A 17698-nucleotide genomic window follows, 5' to 3' on the forward strand; every position below is an offset into this window, starting at 1 on the left:
ATCATAGAGTCGCCACCCTCTTCAAGGGAATTATAAATCTGAAACAAAATCAAAGTTAGGACCTCGTTTATATCAGATTTAAATGCTTCAAAGATATCACTTGGATGTCAACTTCTTTATGCTGAATAATGAAATCAAAACTCTTCAAAATCTGAATTATGTTAAAATGCTTCAATAAACAAGTCAATATTGTCTTCACTATGCTGGTCTGAAATCATAAACTCCTTAAGGTTTATTTTGCAACTCTCCCCTGTAGAGTCGCCAATTTGTTGGTTCCCAAAACCATAGATTGGAATCTTATGAGTGTAGCCAATTCAACGCTGAGATATCCAACCGGTTATGGCCAACTTGATAGGATTGATCAACTTGATCTAAATCCTCTTCGCTTTTGGCTCTACAAGACCAAGACAGGTGCACCTACTCCTTATCCAATTCTTCTATTCTTAGGCTTTTGTAGCAGATTATCCAGTTACAAGTGCAACCCAAAACTTTCCCAAATGGCAAGAAATCGGGAAACCCTCAGTATGCAAAGCTTAAAAATACATATAGGAAAGCTTGTAATCGCTTGAAAGTAGAAATGCTTGTAAATAAGAACATTTATAAATTGTGATAATGATTGGATTAATTCTTTGAAAAGGAAGTACAAAAAGTAATCACCAATTTTTAAGCTATGAATCAAATGAATAGAATATTAAGAATGCAGAATCCAGTGCTTTATATTGGCAACAAAGTCATCTTCATGACAATGCTTTATATGTACAACTTTATAGGACAATGCTCTTTAATACTATTAACAATCCAATTATTAAAATGTAAAAGATCAATCACATATGCAATTCTAAGTTAGTCCAGATTGGATTTTAACTTCTGTGGAAGGAAGACCAACTAGACAAAGATAAAACAAATAAATGTATCTCTATATCTCTAAAATGCTGTAATTGATCTTCTTTACTATCAAATATTTATAATTGCTCACCAATTTCCTGATGACTATAAAGGACAAAACTTATTTATGTTTTGACTCCTTGCCTTTTACAAATAGGAATATCAAATTCTTACAAAGTCATGCCAAAATAATTGTATGAATTAAAACATCCGAGTCTGAAAATGGTTCTGCCTTTCTCCTTTAAAATCTGCTTCTATATATCTCAGTATTACAAGATGATATCTTTTTCTCAGAATTGTCTATATACCAAGATTGATTCACTCGCTAATGTTCACGTTGCTCTTATTGCTGTGTGGTTTTTTTGTCTTTTGGGAATTCCTATTTATATCTGAACGAAGAGACGTGAGGTTATATCCCATCAGACATGTCCCTTCCAAATAAGAAACTAATTGGATTTGTTAGCCCTTTTACATACTCTGAAAAACTTTTTAACAATTACTTTGTTTCATTCGACAGTTATCTGTCTGTTATCATACTAAGCATCGACAAATTAAGATATTGGGATGGCTTAAAAATTTAAAGCTTGATATGCCAATTCAGTTGGTCCTGATCACACCTCAACACTTGGCCAACTGGAGCGCCACGTTTTCTCGTGTGTGTTTGCCTTATTCGAATTGCTTAGTTATCTTTATTTGAATTGCTTATTTATCTATGCTCAGTTTAGATCATATCCAAATTCAATTGCTGACGGCAAAGGGAAAGTACAAGCAAGGGTTCGAAATGTCTCCACACTGACTTCAGGCGACAGGATCTCCATTTCAAATGCCCACAGGCTGATGACCGAGATAATTTATGGCAGTGAATTTTCAGTGTCTCTCATCAGCGACATATGCCTGTGTAAACCCTCTGCTTCCCTCCATCACCATGTTTGGATAGGCTCACTGAGACACCTGAACTGGTTACCAAATTCAATTAGAGATGTAGAAATGCGAGAAATTCGTAGTTATGGACATATTCTCCCCATGGAAACTGACATGGATAACATCTCATTCCACACGCCACTCAGTCTTACACAGACGTCTACATGGAAGCGTCGCTGCTAATTTTGTTTACCTTATATAGCCAATTCATGCTTGTCCAAATCAATATTCTTATTCACTATTATTGACTGAGTCATCACATTTACAGTTGCTCTATGTGATTGATTTTCCCTATATATCTGATGTATTTTCCTTGGATAACCGCTTCTATCTTTTGTTGACTGTACACTGGTATTTATTCTTATTAAATCTTCCTCCCAGGTCGATGTCTATCTACACATCTTTACCCCATTTGAACTTGTTTATTTTTCTCCAATTGTATATCTCTGCAACCATTATTGAGCATGTTAAATATACCACATAACCTCCTGATTTTGAATTTGCATTCACCATGTCAATCGCTGCCAAAATTAATTTCTTTTACAAATTGGAAGTATCCTCAGCACTCCTTTTAACCTTTTCATCTCTTCATATGACACCAGTGCCACTACAGGGTGTATCCCGAAGCACCCTGTCCATTGAAGTCAGGCTCAAAACTTCTGGCAACTTTTTGCCATCATAATCACAGACAATTGTATTTGTCACACCCATCTGATGAATATTGGCTGTTGGATATTGGAGTCTTTCTTTCTTTAATTGATTGGCCTATATCATTCCTGTATTTTTCATTAGAGCAGCAATGTATGTTGTTTTGCCTCCAGGTGCAGCTGCCATATCCATGATTCGCTCTTTCTTGTGGGCAGCTAATGCAATCACTGGCAAAAATGAGCTAGCCCTTTGAAGCATATAATGACCAGCCATGTATTGAGGGCTAGCACCTATAGGTACTTGTGAGTCATATACAGTCAATCCTACGTTGGACCATATACCCAGAATATCAAGGCTTACCCCTTGAATAATTAGAACTCCGGCAAGATCCTCCTGGCTTGTCTGAGAGCAGATATATGGATTCAATTTCTGTTAGACCCTTTTCTGAGTTTAGTATAATTACCTAGTTGATGCCTTCATCTTCATATCATCCTGAAAAAAACATGTCTGTGAAGACAGTGATTTATAGCATTATTTCCTATAGGAAACAAGGAATATGTTAGAAAAAAAAATGTCATTTTACAGTTGAAAAATAACGATCTATGTGGAGTTCAAGATTTATTTATTATGAAAATGTGATCTAAGGATACAGGAAGATAGAGTGTTAAATGAAAAGATCATTAAGTTTTTCCCTTAATACACATATGCAAGTATGTATAGATTATACAACAAAAGATAATCAATGAAGCTCAAATGGAAGTGCTAATTTGTGAAAAATAGGGCTCTCTCAGAGGGCTCTGGCAGGTATCCACTCTTTGGATTAGTGTAGAAATGACTTTGGTTGAACCTTTCATGTTTCTTCCTCCAAACCTTAATATGCTTGTATTGTAATATTGATAGTATATGAATATTTTGTGATCTTGTCTAACCCTAATGATTGAATATATGTATGTATTAATGTATATATTATGCACACACACACACACTCTCCAATGTATGCTGCTTATGTTCTGAAATGCTTCTTTTTGGAGGTTAAGGTTTGCATTACATGGACTGGATTATTGATTGACAGTGTCACCGAATGAAAGCATATACAATAATTGGTGCCGTTACAGATGAACTGACTAGGCTGGAGATGAGTAAACGATTGTAGTGCGTTTTCTAGCTATTGGGGCTCACATAGACATTGTTCAAACTGAGAAGCGACATTGGTGGCTGAAATAAGCCTACAGATAGTCAATTGTTGGCGGGAGTTTGAATTGGCTCTAAATATGTGTCGTTCCTGAAATGGTACTAACGCAGAGGAGTTGGTAGTATTTATGCAAATGAAGGATACCATCAACAGTCGATCAAGATAGATATTGACCCGATAAAGATAGAAGCAGTAAAATCTATTCCATAATTCTGAGTTTACATGTCAGGTTTTAGGTGAAAGTCTACTACCTTGCCGTGAAAAAAAGTTGTGTGCAGATATTAATGATAGTCAAATATTGTTCTATTCATAAATATTGTTTCCAGGCATATCCCTGTTCACAACTTCTGCAGAAATTGCAGCAGCCTTTGACTGTGCCTGCATATTATGTGACCAAATGTTCGACAAAATGACAATATGGTGATTATGTGTTTGGTGATGCAATATTGAAGTTGATTATGGGATTACTTTGATGTGATATAATTGTGTGTTGCCCAGTATAAAGCAAACTGTTGGACTAGTCAATTCTGAATCATCATTTCTGAATAACTGATTTGGCTTTAAGTAGCCTGGGTGAAGATTTCCCCTCTACATGAATGACTCTTCTATCATTGCTCTAAGGGACTATATGCAACAAATCACTCTGTTCTGAGACAAAGATTACCTATGTTACATCAGAACTTGCACTAATGGTTTAATATTTCTATTAAGGTAAACGTACTGTTTGAGACATTTTCAGTGGGAGGAGGTAGGAGGATTGACTGGGAAGAGTTGTTCAAAAGGTTTCTGTGCAGTATCTTATTTGGTGCAACTGGTTATTGCATGTTTGAAGCAATAAAAGACCATTTTTTATTCAATACTCGTGTAGACTTAAGAATATTCATCTTGAAACTTTAAATCTGCAAACAAGTTAGCATTCACAAATTTAGAAGTAAGCAAACTATTTGACAAATTTCCTTGAAAGGAAAAAAGTGTTGTCATGGGGAAAATATGTGGCTTGGAAAATATCAGAAAAGATCTTGTTAGATTACAACAACAATTGGCCCGAACTTCCAACTCAATGTAAGAGCAGAGGTATTTGATATGTATGATGCGTATAACAAATTCTCTTCACAGATTCAAAAAGAACTACCCTCCATTGATTATGTGGATTTTCATCCAAAGCTGACAAACAAGAGTGATGTGGCAAAAAAGAAATATTATGATTTGGCCCAGAATCTCCTTGCAAAAGACGGGCACAAAAATTCATATGACAATAATCAGCTTGCTAGTGATCTTGCAAAGGAAGAGTGACCCGCTCATGATAATGTGGAAGGTGTGGAAAGTGTTAAACATGGTACAAATCTATTGATGGGTAGTATGGAGGTAGAAGGCTCTTGCAAGACTACCGACACTAGTATTCTTGATGAGCATATTGAGAACAAATTGGAGAAGATTGTCCAACCAACCAATGATGAGGACTCCACATTTCTTGTAAGTGCTGATTCAGACCTACGGGTCTCTTCATATGGTACAGATTCCTCTTGTGAAATTTTTATCTTTGAATATGATGTTGTTCCTAAGTCTTTCTCACATCTGATTATAAAAGAGGATGTTGGTAATATCGATAAGTATGATGATTGTGTCACTTCAGCAGTTGAGGAAAAATTAAAAAATGTGTCATGACAACCCTTACCCCTTAGATGAATTTGGAATACAACCTTTGTCATAGCAAGATTTGAAGAAAAGATTGTTGGTTATAGAGGAGAAGGTTATACTAGTTTTAACAAGGGCAGATAAGTCTCACAAATACATTGAAGATCTTATGTGGAAAACTCAAATGGATGAGAGGCATACAGGGAATACGTGTGTGATCATTAGTACTCAATTGCACAGAATCAAAGAAGCTTTTGAAAGGTTACACGCAAATTATTTGCAGCTGTTCTGGGATAAGGATCTTGCTATCAAGTTTGTGGAAGATAAGTAGGAGATAGATCAATCATGTCTCCAAGTATGACACAATACTCATTGCATCAGGCTGAAAATCAGACTTCTATTGGAGCCATCCACAAGGAAGATGAAATTAAATATAGAACTATGGAGGTGGTACAAATTGTTGAAGGGATCAAATACCATTTATGGGAATGAAAACAAGAACAATGTTTCCACCATTCTCCATCCCGATGAGGCACTTTTTTTCTAATGAAGACCATAAGGACCAACAAGAGGTCAACCACAAGAGTTTTGATTTTTACATCAGTAGCTACATGATTTCACCATATCATGGGGTGGAAGATGAGCCAAGTGATTTTACTTAAAAAACTGTGTGATGGTGATCATTTTGTTGATGAAGGTCTTAATCTTAGTGATGATACTTATGGTGAAGCAAATAATTCAGAGTGGTCCTTAGTGTACCCTGAGGATTTTTACAGCTTACCTAGAGATGTATCACCAAGTTCTTATGATATGGCAGCTGCCTACTTATTGATTGGTGATTTTATCTTTCTACATACTCCAGTTATTAGTGGCTTCCCTGTTTGGACTATTAGTACATTATTACATTTGGCTTGGCCTACAGGGTTTTGTGAGTTGCATGCAGATGAGAGGTTGCAATATATTCCATATGAGATATTTACCTTTTCAGTTCAATGACACATTGGTGACAACATTGTCATTCTTGATGCTGATCCGAGTCATGACATTGACATTTTGAGTCATGTTGAGTTGGTTTCCTTGCACATGGGTAGTGTGTTGGGCATCTATTTATTCAATTGCTGATAGGTTGGTTTGGGATCCAAGTGTTAGCAGGATATATCTTTTACATTTTGTGGATTATGTTGTGATGCTACACAACTGGAGATTTGTGATAAGAGTCACCCAACCTATAGTCACAACGAAGATTCAGAGACTCACATGGGATCCAAGGATCATAGTGATAGATGGGTTGCATTCTTCATATTTGATGAAGTCAACTGAAGATTACAATTGATGAAGTCAACTGATGTTGATATATGTTTTATTTGCAAAGATATATTCTTCTTCACAATTCTCTTTGTTGCCTCAATCTTAGATATTGTTTAAATTTCTAGTCCACCCTTTGAATACTCTGTGGTCTTTTCCCTCCTTTATTCAAGCTAAATACTGTTAATTTTACCTAAGCTTTTGCTCTAAGTTTGACTCCTAAAGACCTTTGAAGTTGTGTTGATCAATTCTCTTTAGCCACTTCCCATATTCTTCATCATCATTCTCTTTGTTCCACTAGTCTTAGAGATTGTCTAATTCTCTACTCCACCCTTTGAATAGTTAGTGGTCTTTTTCCACTTTTGTTCAAGTTGAATGATATTAATTTTCTGTTTCTAGTTGCATGGCTATGTTGGATAACTGCGGGGGTGAATCAGTTATCTCAAGTCCCTTAAAACATTTTTCACCTTCTTTAACTTATCAGAAACTAAACCTTACTACTCTAATTTATCATGCAACTGACCAACAACAGTTTACGACTTTGTGCATATGAAAACATATAATAGCATGCAACACATCCACCTACACATTAACATCAATATTTAATGTAAAAACCCAATTTGATTAAAAACCGTTGCAGGAATCATCCCCCACAAAGAAATTCACTCTTCTAAAGTGAGCTCAATTAAGAGCCAACCCTGTTAAAGGTTACAAATACATTTACTAAATGTGACCCTGTTAGGGGATTTTCACCAAAGATCAGCTAGATCTGTCACTCAATGAGTGACCTTATTAAAGGACTTAGTATATTCATTGGAATGACACCTTACAAAGGATTTACAAATAGGACAGTTAAATCCACTCAGTTTAGAGATTTTCTGCAACAATGGTTACAAAGTAATAGTGAAATGAACTATAGAAATAACAAATACCTTTGCCTGTTCAGATCTCTTTTCTACTCAATACTCTTCTTCACACTCTTCCTTGTTTGGCTGATCAACACATACTTCATTCAACACACTTTCCTTCACTTGATTCACACTTTCCTTATGCTCTGTTTTGCATTCTTACTCATCCCTTATTTAGGTGCTATATTGCCGCTTAATCATGTTCATTAGGGTTTTCCTGAATTCCTCTCATCCATTCAGTTACATCTTGGCTTACATATAATGTATTTGGCACTTGGAAAAATGTTTTATGCATTGTGCCAATCGTAATTCATCTTGGAACTTGAACTTTTCTTGTATCACAAACCTTTCCTTGAGTCTCTTCCTTCTGATCTTACCTAACCATTTTCATCCGTAGATTTCACTAACAAACTTATTTCCTTTATTAGAATCTTCTAGATTAATCCAGATTCTCATTTGATGTCGTTCCACAATTGATTAAATCAAAATTGTTCTCCTTTGCTGACCTGTGTTCTTCCTTTACCAAATAATCTCATTTGCTCGATTAACATTGCTCACTCAGTTACACTTCTTTGCTCGGTGACACTTTCAAACTTTGTTCTCAAACTTATGCTCAATACAGTTCCACTGAACAACACCTTTGCTTACTGATCACCATTTCCAGCTTGGTAACACACACTTATTCCTTGTCTTTTCATTTCACAAATTCGAACCTTTCTTACCAACCAATTTATTTGACTTGTACATATTTCTAACTCTTCATCAAATCATGTAAAACAATTAAACCAATATTACCCTGTCAAAGACTAATTCATCAATTGCCCATTTAAGCTCATACACTTAACATTACTTCTTCATTTCATCTTCTAACTTTTACCAACCTTTTCTTTTCAGCACCACATCCTTTAGATGATTGGGGAACTTACATAAATCAGTTTGTTAATAGTCTTGACATCAATGACAAAATAACAACTAATTCAATTCTCTTACATTCCTTTCAATGCTCGGTAAACTAACCTTGTTCATCATCAACATCCATTTGGGTACCAATATAAGTTGTAGTAACAATCTCCCCCTTTGGCATTGAGGGCAACACATTTGAAAAATACCATCCAATACCAACATTAGTTGACGTCGTCAATTGTATTCTTCTTTGGCGACACGTCTTCTTTATTGTTAAGTCTCCCCCTTTGATTATTGTTTATCTTCTTCTAACTTTTACCAACCTTTTGTTTTCAACATCACATCCTTCAGATGATTTGGCAACTTACATAAATCAGTAAGTCAATAGTCGACCTAAATGACAAAATAACAATTGATCCAATTCTCTTACATTTCTTGCAATGCTCGGTTAACTAACCTTGTTCATCATCAACATCAGTTATAGTAACAACCTCCCCCTTTGGCATTGATGGCAACACATCTGAAAAATACAATCCAATACCAACATCAGTTGACTTCGTCAATCGTATTCTTCCTTGGCAACACATCTTCTTTATTGTTAAGTCTCCCCCTTTGATTATTGTTTATCTTCTTCATTCTGTATTCTCATGCTTCTTTCTTTGTCTACTTCATTCTGTTCTCCTTTTCTTTGTTCTCTCCCCCTTAACTATATTCTCTGCTCATCTCCTTTTCCATGCTTCCAATTCTCTTAGTCTTCTCTCCCTTCATTCTTTCATTCTTTCCTTAGCTTTTGCTTTGAGCTGGACTCCTACTTTGCCTTTGAAGTTGTGTTGATCACTTCTCTTCAACCACTTCCCATATTCTTCTTCATCATTCTCTTTGTTCCACTAGTCTTAGAGATTTTCTAATTCACTACTCCACCCTTTGAACAGTTAGTGGTATTTTCCCACCTTTGTTCAAGCTTAATGATATTGATTTTCTGGGTTTTGGTTGCATGTCTGTTCGCTTTGTTCTTACTCTTCTCAACAACCATCTTCAGCCTGCTGTATTTTGTTGACGTTGTACTTTGGTAAGGAGTTGGGATAGTTAATTTAGTAGAGTACCATGGAGTTCTGATATTGAACAATGCTTGACTTCTATGGCTTTTTCACATGTGCCTTTGTCTACTAAAACACTCTAGATATATTGAAAATCTCATGTGAAATTTTTCTTCTGCTCTACATTTATATCTAGTGGTTTTTCTGTCTACCATCATCAATAATTAATTGACTAACATTGATTCTTGAAGCTATGGAAACAATGCCAATGTTTGCTATCATCGATTGGATACTACAATATTAGGAACTAATAGAACATATCAAAATTTCGGAACATAGTATAACACAATCAAATCCTTATTCAATAGAGTTTTCTTGCATACATATACATTAAAGAACCCTATGCTTCCATGCCACAATCAAATGCTTTCCCTATCTATGTTCAGTAAATATAAAGTAACTGAAGCCAAGAAGTTAACTAACAAAAATAGTGGCATCACAAACTAACCAAACATTACAAACTCATTTACAATAATTACAGACCAAACAAACTAAACTTGCAAAATGTACCAAGCATGTCTTTTTCCTGGCCAATTATAGCGAGTTGCAATAAGGAAAAGATGCTGGTACTTACAAAAGTGTTTCCAAGCTCATTCCTATTTGAAAGCACATAAGCCAAAAGAATCTCCATGCTAGTAATGACTTTGAATAGGTTTTCAATAAAGTATAACTTATGTTGTTTTCAAATTTATCCATTACACTTATTCCAAAATAAAATTCTGAGCTCGGTGTTCTTATTCCATAAAATAAATCTTTGGCTCAAGAGAAGAGTCTGATTCAAAAAATGGTACATGGCCTTAATCTAAATTTGCAAATCGTTTGTTTGCTGAACTTTATAGTGACATGCCTTTTTAAATCTCTTTCATCACTCTATCTATACATATGATATCTGAAAAGATCTGATATGCATAACTATATGTTAGATTTAAAAGCTTCTTCTAATATTGTCTTTTATATATACTTTATGAGCACTGAGTACCTAGTTCAACGTGACTATATATGCTGAACGAACATCATGGTAGACCTCTTTTCCATGTTCCTTAAATGGACAAATAAGATAGTTCTCCTGTGAGTTCATGCGCACAAGTGTTCGCATATTAAAATCCAAAGAGAATGCCTTACCACAACCTTTGTAAGGACATATAAAATGTTTTTCTCCTGCATGAATGAGAAGTGTTTCTTCAGCTTAGAACTACCCATAAATTTCTCGCCTTGTCCTTCATTATGACCAACATGTTGTTCCTCGTTGTGTACATGGGAATGTTTCCACAAAGCTCCTCCCTTGGGAAAGTCTTCCCACAACCTTCGTAATTGCAAGGAAAATTCTTGGAGTAACTGGTTCGGGTTTTGGTTCCTTCTAATGTTTCTCCTTTAGTGTATTCAGTAAACTAATAATCCTTCACTTATCACTGTAATATAAACTCTGGCCTGTAAATATTTCTCCCACTATCAACAATTTCTACAGTCCTTAAAACAGGCTCTCCAATAAGATTCTTTCGGGTTAAGGTCTTTTCCAAAATACTAGTGGTAATCAAGGTAATGACTGGGGATGATATCAAAATATTTGGTCTTTTCAAAACTCAAATAAAGTGCAAATATCTAGTATTTAAGTTCCAGAACTGAAGGAATTTATCTTCTTCAAACCTGTTCAGATTTCACACTGTTCAAATTTCACACTTATCGCCTGAACGAAACCTTTGTTACACTTGAAATTTCCAAAAGCTTCCAAGAAAATCATCTCTGGTAAAATCCTTTTAACCTTCTGCTTATACCCGACAGGATGGTAGGTTCGAGCTATGATACCACTGTATTATCCCGACATTGGATAGTTACTAAACTTCCCGTTCCGCAATATATTCAGAAATAAAGCATTGCAAATCTTTTCCGACACAATCATACCCAGTAGAAAACCCAATAGATATCTAATCAAATTCTTCTTAAATATAATATCCAACTCAACATAGACAGATATAATACGTTGTAACAATAAAACCAGCAGATTCTCCACAAGAAAATAACCGTCTTTCCAAGTTACTATTCAGGATTTGAACGTATGAAAGTACGTCACAAATCAGTAATATAAAACCAGCAATGTAAACCATAGGAAATAATCCAACTGATAGATATTTGGTTGTTTCCTCAAACTGATATTCAACACTTGAATACAGGCAGATGAATTACGAAACACAATAGAAAATCAGAAGATTTACCGTAAGATATTAACCCATTCTTCTCATAATAGTATTCAAGATCCAAGCATATAAAATGCATTACAAATCAGTAATATAAAAGACCAGCAAACTCTTATACAACTCCTTAGAACATGTTATTGCATTATATAAAAGTAATACAATAACCGACTTCCACCATCCAATCCTAAATACAGCTTGGAAAAACTTAAGAAAAAACCCTGGTAAGCACATGCGAAACACCTGAATTGATGTCTCCCCGGACAATGGGTTTACATCCACTGTTTGTCGGCATGAGGGGCTACGTCCTCATACTAGCTGAAAGCTAAAGCTTTCCAAACATGCTCGTAAGAGAGAAACTGAAATCTGAAATAATAAATCAAGCATACCCAGGAATGAGCCTCTTTCCCCTTTTTAATACACAAACTAAGACTCTTCAATTCCCTTCGGGCTTTCGTCCTATTCCCTTGTGACTCTTCAACTTTTCTCTGATAATTCGTCTTATTCCTTCTTGACCTTTTGTCATTTTTATAACATTAAATTGACCTTTTAATATTTTGAGTCTTTCTCAGAGTCAATTTTAATATTATATAAAATAAGACTTCAATATTTCTAATATCCCAAAAAGGAGACATTACAATATAGTACAAAGAAATGTTGATATTAAAGAAAGCCCTCAGAGCCGCTGATCTGCAAAGCCACACAAACTGTTTGCAGCGTGGATAGAAAATGTAGCTAGACACTGGGAGTTATAATTGAACAACTTTCCCCTAGGTAGTTGACAGATACTTTCCATCAACGCCAATAATCTCTAAAGTCAAAGTACATATTTTTAACATCACAATTTCTGTCAATTACCTTTGGCATACATTATTACTTGTGTGTAAAATGCAAAGCTACAACATTAAAGAGATTTGTTAGGGGGTATGGTGTGTATTAAAATTGTCACCACCTAGTTGATCTTGACACAAGCACCTAAATCTTTTACCATAACACCTTAAATCTGGTACATCATCAATTAAAGACATTGCCCTTTTACCACACGCTTCTTTCGCTCTTCAGATTTTTTGTCGATTTTCTTTCACATATTATATCATCTACAGTTTAATAGAAGTCCACGTCTATTATGTAGGAAGGTACACCATTCATTTTTCAGACCCAAAAATTAATGAACCTTAATACCTACATAAAGAATCTGAAAGCATAGCATATCATATTTTCTGTTTTATATATATCGTATCAGCCCATTACTCTAAAGATGATTCTATTTTAGTCTTGAGGGTAATTCTATAACGTTTATTTAGAATTCTTAAGCATCCACTTAATAGGATACATGCAAGAAAATGGTGTAATACTTTATTGGAGTAAGAGCTATCAAATCAAATAATAAAATCCTTTTTTTAAAGATTGGTAAACGGCCAAAGCCTTGTATTATATTAGATAAATATAATTGAGTTTACAAATTTCTTCGTTCAAATGGGCACTAGTAGGAAAGAAAAAATCATTTTTTTAAATTAAAATAATATTTTTGTTTTAAATATTTAAATAATTTTTAGTTAAGTGATTAAAATTATAGCTTATCAATATATTAAATATATATTATTTGTTAACTAAACAATATAATAAATATATAATATTTATGATTAAATTTATTTTGATAAAAGCAATAAAGTTATGCCACTTCTTAAAATTTGGTAAATGAAGATAACTAAATTAATCATCCATATTTAATTAAATTTTCTAATTAAATCATTATACAATAATCATATTTTAAAAGATTAAATTCTAACTATTGTTAAAATAATAAAAAATATAAATATGAAAAAACGCTAATATATTGTATTTAAAATTAAAAAATTAATTTCTTCTATTTTTGTTTAGAACTATGTATAATTTTTCATCAACATTTAAAATGATACTAAATATTCCATCATTTTATGCTCTCTAATTATTACTTCATCATTACAATAATGATATATTAGAAATATTATTAAATTTTTTGAAGAAATATTTAAATATACTCACTTTAAACAAAATAATATTTTACCTATTTAATATTTTTTAGATATTATAATATGTTATGTGTAAATCTTATAAAATACATTTAAAAAATTGAGTCTTTTCATTATTTAGAAAAAAAAACCATTTAAATATAGATTTTACATATATTTTTTGGAGACGATTTTATCATTTTATTTGATATATCTTATTTGCTTAACTTTTAAAAGAAATAAAACATTTTCAAATTCTAAACCAAAAGGCAGGGACTATAGCTCATCTAGAGCTCTTGTATAATAATGTCATATCAATACATATTGGATTAATTATTAGTTAGTGGTTCCATGCATCTTTTATAGGAGCATATTTCAATTACAAATTTCAGGGATGTCGATTGTGATTAAATTTCATTAATATATAATATTGATTTTATTAATTATTATTTACATACTATTATATTTATTCGTTATATTTGCATATTCATTAATGGGTGTGTATGAAAAAATTAGTCTGTCTCTTCATCTTATTATTTCGGGTTCATGACAGGATTTTATTTTTCCATTTGAACCTTTTTGGTAAGAGGGAGATCAAGGCAACCCCAAATTTAGAATCTTCTCAAATCTTGTTATTATTCACTGATGTTATCAACAATGCACAAGGGATTACATTGTGGTGATTTCCTCTTGCTTAATGGGTTTTCATATTTGGTTCAGCCGATTTGGATGCTTATTTGGACCAAACAATGCTTTGCACAAATTGTTGAGTCACTTCAAGAATTATATTTGAACATAAATTTGAAGATTAAATTCATGGTTTCCTCTTGATGATGAGACACCTCTGGTTTCTGTTTGCAATCTAATTTCCTTCAACAAACAAGAAAGACAATCTATTACAGTTACACAGGGAAAGGTACTCACACACCGTTGTTGAATGGATCTTTGTAAATGTTCAAGGTGTGGATAATTTTGTGAACACTGACCCTTTCGAAAAACTTGAGAAAAGAATCTCTGTTAATCAATTGAAAAAGAGACAAATCCAACTATTTGAAATGTTTTTTTAATTGAATTGTGCTTTAAGCTATATTAAAATCTATAAATTAGGTAACAGAAATTATATGCTATTTTGCCTTCAACAAAGTCTTCTGGTCCCTCATTATTTTGCACAAGAAGCAATTATTTGCCTGATGTGGCTACATGATGCTATCCTCCTACTATTTCTCTTTTGGCATATTTAGGGAAGAATTTCCAATTCCTACATTTACTAGGTCCCCTGGGTTTCTATTTCTACTCGATTACTGACTTATCTATATACTGCCAAATTTTCTTCTATAACTCAATGGAATTACATTTGAGCCTTGAGGTTTCTTAGGCTCCTTCATGGCATCCACCAATGCTTTGATTTTTTTTCCTTTTAAATTTATTTATTTCCTTGGGAATGTAGATCCTCACACAAGTGTTGACCTCTCAAGGCATATTAACCTGTTTTACAAACTACTTGAAACTGTCACAGAAAGAATCGAAGCCCATGGAATTGAATATATTTTGAAAATCCTCATTGAAGATGTAGCAAATTTGCATTCATTTATATCAATGTGTGATTTGCATTGGTTCCCGAACTGCACAAATTCTTCCCTGTTTTAACTCTGTACATATTGGGAGAAGAATTCTGAATATACATTACATTCATTCATCCATTGCATACACCCCTTGATTCTAGCTTTCCTTGCCTTTTACTTAATAATCCCGAGCTGTGAATTGTGAATCGAACTAACTGCTGATTTTTTGTTCCACCTCAGCTCATTCAAGGCACACCTCCATGACTTCTCTAGCTTGGAGAAGCTGGAATTGAACCTGATTTTTGTTTTCCTATTCCTGCTTTAGTGATTTTATCCCGTTGTTTAAGAAACTTTGCTGTATGATATCAGCTTTCTACAATAAGGTCCAACTGTTATTGTCCTTTAGGAAGGTGGGTGTGGGGAGTTGAATGCCATATTGTTTGGATGGCCCTTTGCCACCATTTTAACTAAGAAACATTTAGTTTGAAGAAAGAGTGACAATCCAACCTACAGGAAACACTAATTTAGTATTATGGTATGAGTTAATAATGTTTGGATTGTGAATGGATGAAACCGCACACTCAGACCACCTTTTGGAGGTGAAAGTTGTTCCATGTGGATTTGCATTGAATTTATCAAGCTCCACTTGGAGTTGTTTTTTTCCTTCTCTTCTGTATCATGCATAGTGCCATGTTGTTTCAAGAGTTGTTTGGCCCAATGCACTATTTGTCACACCAAGGATGTCTTAGACTTGCTCCATGATTTCCTTTTCAGGGTGAAGGACTGTGTCCTACTCTCTGCAGCCAGCATCCCACCTCAGAATTGTCAATCACCTCCAAGGACCCAGACAGTATTAGCTAGCTTTTTGGCTATCCAACACTAAAGATTTGTCCCACTGTAAGGGAATCATTGGGGCCATCTGTTGCACAAAAGCCCCTGTTTATTCATTTAGATGATTTCCATCCAATGACTGGCCAGGGGGTATTTCCTTATTCAAGATTATGAGATGTGATTGATGAAGCAAGGCACCACTTTACCTCCCACACGAGCTAACAGAAGAACCCCCATTTTAGTTGTGCATTTATAAAGCAACACTAATATAGTATGCTAGTAACTTATAGAGAGAGCACATCTGAATTTAAATCGGCCATGAGTGATTGAGCAGCAGCTGGTCTTTCATCTCATAAATCTTACCTTATATTTTTGACCACCATAGTTTTCATTTGCAACTCTCGTGAAAGGACTAGATTTTTTTTATCTCCATGATCGTCAGTTAAAGACACATGATAATCTTCTAGTATGGTCAGTACAGCCCTTCCAACATTCTACATGCCATTGCACAATATTTCTTGGGTAAAAAGTAAAAACCTAATTTTATAGCTGTCTATTGTAAATCAAGGATCATCAAGGGATCCCGGTCCATATATTTTGATTGGTTTTTTAAGGCAAATTCATTTCATAATAACTGAAATTTTGTAATAACCAGATGAAAATAACTCCTTTCTTTCTGATTTTGGGGGTGAAAATTGCAATCTGCATTTTGTGATAAAATGAAGTTCAACTAAGGGAGTATATGATGCTGTTTTTAGAATGAGTCAAAACTATGTGGCTTGTAGGTTGTAGGTATCTCTCATTCATGTATTTAATAATTTATAAAAAAGTTTCTCACGTTAACAGTATAGGAAGTTATTTCGGCTAAAAGCCTAAATTTGAATGAAGAGCAGCTAATGAAAGCATAAGCTTTGCAACTTGATTACCATGTTGACATGGAGACATTTGTTTTGATTTTTGACGATCTCTTACACATTTCTTCTGCAGATTTCTGGAACAAAGTACAATGACATAAACTTTTTAGAAGGGGATTTTGTGGAATATGATGAGAAAGGTCAATGTCCAGTTGGTATTTCAGAATTAAAAGCCAATTTTGTTGTTACAAGGTAGAGATTTTATCAAAGAAAATTTCAAGGTGATATAGATTCCCAGTTTGATCGTGTGCTAGCAATGTGACATCATAATTTATTATGGTGAATGTTGATAATTTGTTTGACTAAGATCTATCAATCTTCCTGCACAATTTGATACAATGTTTCGATGGAATGTATATGTTGGTGATCGTTTGCTCACCTTTCCTTTGGGAGATTTAATTTCTTGTAGCATTTGATATATCTTATTTTATTACTTCACGTCTCACCTTAATCTTAAAAACAATGCTGTTGTCTTTTTTTGAGCTGATTTCAACACTATTCTTCTCGTCCTTTGGTTGTTGGAGGTATGGGGAGGATTGACCGGCCATGATGAGTTGGAATGACAAAGTTAAACAGAATATTTACAGGGAATTTTCTGTGGAATGACAGGTTATTGCATTCTTATATATACGTTTTTGCATGCTTTTCAATCAGTGTATTCTTTTTCTGGATTCTAATATCTTGACGAGATAAAAGAAACTATCTAGGAAGACAATT

General features: G+C 34.1%; 1 protein-coding gene across 2 annotated transcripts in view; it reads left to right on the forward strand.

The window, feature by feature from the left end:
• LOC149562064 (uncharacterized) overlaps window positions 1-17414 on the forward strand; it is a 41769-nt gene extending 24355 nt beyond the window's left edge. For both annotated transcript variants that reach the window (XM_089825597.1, XM_089825598.1), the window contains exon 5: window positions 17055-17414. In XM_089825597.1, coding sequence (XP_089681723.1) covers window positions 17055-17177 — 123 coding nt within the window. In that variant the 3' untranslated portion in view covers window positions 17178-17414. The remainder of the gene's footprint in view (window positions 1-17054) is intronic.
• Window positions 17415-17698: the final 284 nt, after the last annotated feature.

This window comes from Cupressus sempervirens, chromosome 4, assembly GCF_028749045.1.
Source record: "Cupressus sempervirens isolate cs-2001-9-10 chromosome 4, ASM2874904v1, whole genome shotgun sequence".
Taxonomy (NCBI): domain Eukaryota; kingdom Viridiplantae; phylum Streptophyta; class Pinopsida; order Cupressales; family Cupressaceae; genus Cupressus; species Cupressus sempervirens.